Source organism: Numida meleagris, chromosome 1, assembly GCF_002078875.1.
Source record: "Numida meleagris isolate 19003 breed g44 Domestic line chromosome 1, NumMel1.0, whole genome shotgun sequence".
Lineage (NCBI taxonomy): Eukaryota > Metazoa > Chordata > Aves > Galliformes > Numididae > Numida > Numida meleagris.
The window spans coordinates 35,806,969-35,809,875 of NC_034409.1; the positions used below are offsets into that span (position 1 = coordinate 35,806,969).

At 49.5% G+C, this 2,907-nt stretch overlaps 1 protein-coding gene across 4 annotated transcripts in view; it reads left to right on the forward strand.

Annotated features, from left to right (window-relative positions):
* CPSF6 (cleavage and polyadenylation specific factor 6) overlaps positions 2,651-2,907 on the forward strand; it is a 30,175-nt gene continuing 29,918 nt past the window's right edge. For 3 of the 4 annotated variants that reach the window (XM_021385133.1, XM_021385134.1, XM_021385135.1), the window contains exon 1: positions 2,652-2,801. In XM_021385133.1, the coding sequence (XP_021240808.1) occupies positions 2,742-2,801 (60 nt within the window). In that variant the 5' untranslated portion in view covers positions 2,652-2,741. Of the gene's footprint in view, positions 2,802-2,907 lie in introns of all 4 variants that reach the window. The other variant, XM_021385132.1, reaches the window with a different exon arrangement.

The window sequence follows — 2,907 nt, forward strand, 5'->3', positions numbered from 1 at the left end:
TCTTGATCCCTCAGGGAAATTTCTTACCTTTTTCTTTTTTAATATAAAAAGACATTTTTCCTGCGTTGATGTTAGCAAAAATAGATTACTTTTTAAAATTGCTATACTATTGAAACTGGTTCTGCCACTCTTAGCTAAAGTAGTACATTTAAATGTATTTTGAAATAATCACATGCAATAAAAGTGGGTGGAAAAGCCTTCTCCTCCCCATTGTCTTGCAGCAGTTTACATCCTCATAGAGAGGCCCTGAAGGGCTTGCAGAAAGAGAGCACAGAGGTCTGTGAGCAGGTGAGGCATGTGTAGAGAGGCTTTCAGCAGCACCAGCTGCTGCTTTTATGTTTAAAATCAGGATTAGGCTTGAATTTGCATCGTTACAGCACCAGAGACTAAAGGAGGAATATACAAGTAAATAGGCTCCTGGGGATCCACGAGAAATACAGACTTAAGGTATGGGCCACTTTCTTATGTATAGCTGCCAGGGCCCCTTTTTCCTCCTGCTTTTGATAGGAAGAAAGCTCCAGCTGTTGCTATCAGACAGAAGCCAACCTGGTATGAAAGAAGAACTGAGGGAAGACACCTGCTCATCTATGTGCTCTCTTGTTCAGAGACAGGTCTTGAAGGCGTGCAGTCACTTGGTCACTTGCTGTCCCCAGCAAACTCCACAAGGACTCATCTCCCAGACCAGGCTGTGCCACCAAGAACTCTCTCATGACCACATTTCTGCTTCAGCCCTCGTGCTACCTCAGCCTGCTGAATTTTTCTGGGAGAAGGCAACATACGGTCTAAATGATCTTGATGGGCACAAAATACAAAGCATTAACATTTTCACTAGAGTGAATCAACTCTTAAGTTGCTTTACAGATTGAATAATTCATAAAGAAGATGTTGCTGACTACAAGAAAGTTGAAGACATATTTATTGAGTCTACTCATGAAAAGAATGAAAACATAGCAGAAAGTAAATAGAACAGCTTGCATGATATTTAGTCTCCTACATTGTTTACGGAATTTGCTTAATGGTATGTATACAAGAACAAAAATAATCATACTAAATTCTGTACATGTCTGTGTGCAATAAATTACTGAATCTATTTACAAAGGCTCCAAAGCAGAGAAGCTTCCTAAGCACAGAAACACAGCATGGGGCCAGGGGTTCAAGAGCTTCACTTATCGCTCTCCATTCTCTCACAGAGCAAAGAGGCAATGCCTTTTCCTGTCTCTTCAAAGACCCCTGGAGGGTCCTTCAAATGCTGGTGGTGATCCCTGAGGCGGTTTCTGAGGTGAGCATAATGACTTTATCATTCATTCTTTAATCTCTTTGCCCTTTGAAACATAATTACAATCTACTGCAATTTTCATAGGGTATCCAGGTGCACATAAAACATTCAAGTGCACACAACCTAACATAGAATCATAGAATATCCCGTGTTGGAAGGGACCCACAAGGATCACCGAGTGCAGCTCCTGGCTCCACACAGGACCACCCAACTTTCAAACGACACTTCTGAGAGTATTGTCCAAATACTTCTTGAACTCCATCAGCTTGAGACTGCGGCCTCTTCCCAGGGCAGCCCGTTCCAGTGCCCGGCCACCCTCTCAGTGAAGAGCTCCTTCTCACCACCTCTCATGGATTCTTGTCAGGATAGGAAGGGTTAATTTTCCTTCAGTAATTTTGTCCAGTGTGGACAGAAGTATTGCACCAAAGTGCTTCATGTTGTTCAGTAACAAGTTTGTCATCAAGCAGATGTGAACCTATTTAAATCTCCACACTCAAACACGGTCTGGATGCACCTTAGCAAATGTTTCTTCAGGTGATATTCTGAACTTTTCCAAAGAGTAAGGGAGCTGTTAGTTCCTCTGTCAGAAAAGCTCAATACAGCTGAGAATGAACCCAGCTGTTGGGTTTCTGGTTTCCAGAACTATTGATACCTGGAACAAAACGAGAGGTCTGCACCTGATAAATTTTTTTGTGTGCCACAAACTGGATGAGAAGTCCAGGAACAACCTGAGCATCTCCATGCCCAAGGTACAGCAGGACTGTCAGTCTCTGTGCTCCACAGCATATCCATTGCAGTGGCTCTCTGATTTTTCACCTCTTTTCTGGAAGGAAAAGACAAATCTTTCATTTCAAAGAAAACCGTACTGTGAGGGCACCAAGGCATGCACACAAGTGCTGGACCGGCAGGAAGCAGCGACACTTTGGGACATGGATGCTGATCCAGGAGTTGGGGAGCACTCCCACTCCGAAAAAGGAATTTTGAATCCACCTGAAAATAGCACGCCACCAGTGTTCTTTAAGGCTCCTTCCATTCAGTCTGAGAAACGCAAACTTCTCGTTGTCAAAAGGCAGCTTTATTTTGGGATGCACACCACCACGTACAACGGAGAACACGAGGCACCGCGCAGAGCGTTACGCGCATTGTGCCCCGCGTCCCAGGAGCCGAGGACGGGCCTCGCACCTCACGCCGCAGCCTGGCACGGGCGCGCAAGGGGGAAACGGAGGACCCTTGGGGCGCAGCCCAAAGCCGTACCCGGGTCCCAACCGGGCGCCGGCCAGCTTCCCTCACCCCCGGGGCGGCCCCGAGGGGGCGGGCAAGGCGGGGCCGCCCCCCGAGAAGCGGCGGCCGCCGGAAGTTCCCCCTCCTGGCTCGGAAGTGACGCCGCGTGCACCTTCCCCCTCCCGGCAGCGGCGGCGGAGCCGGGCGCGGCTGGCGGCGGCCCGAGGCGCGGCCGGGCGGGATCATGGCGGACGGCGTGGACCACATCGACATCTACGCCGATGTGGGCGAGGAGTTCAACCAGGTACGGGCCGGCGCGGCGCGGCCCGGCCCCTCCTCCCCTCGCTTTCCTTCCCTTCCTCGCCCGCCTTCGCCGCCGCGCCGCCTGCAGGGCCCTCCGCGCGGGGCCG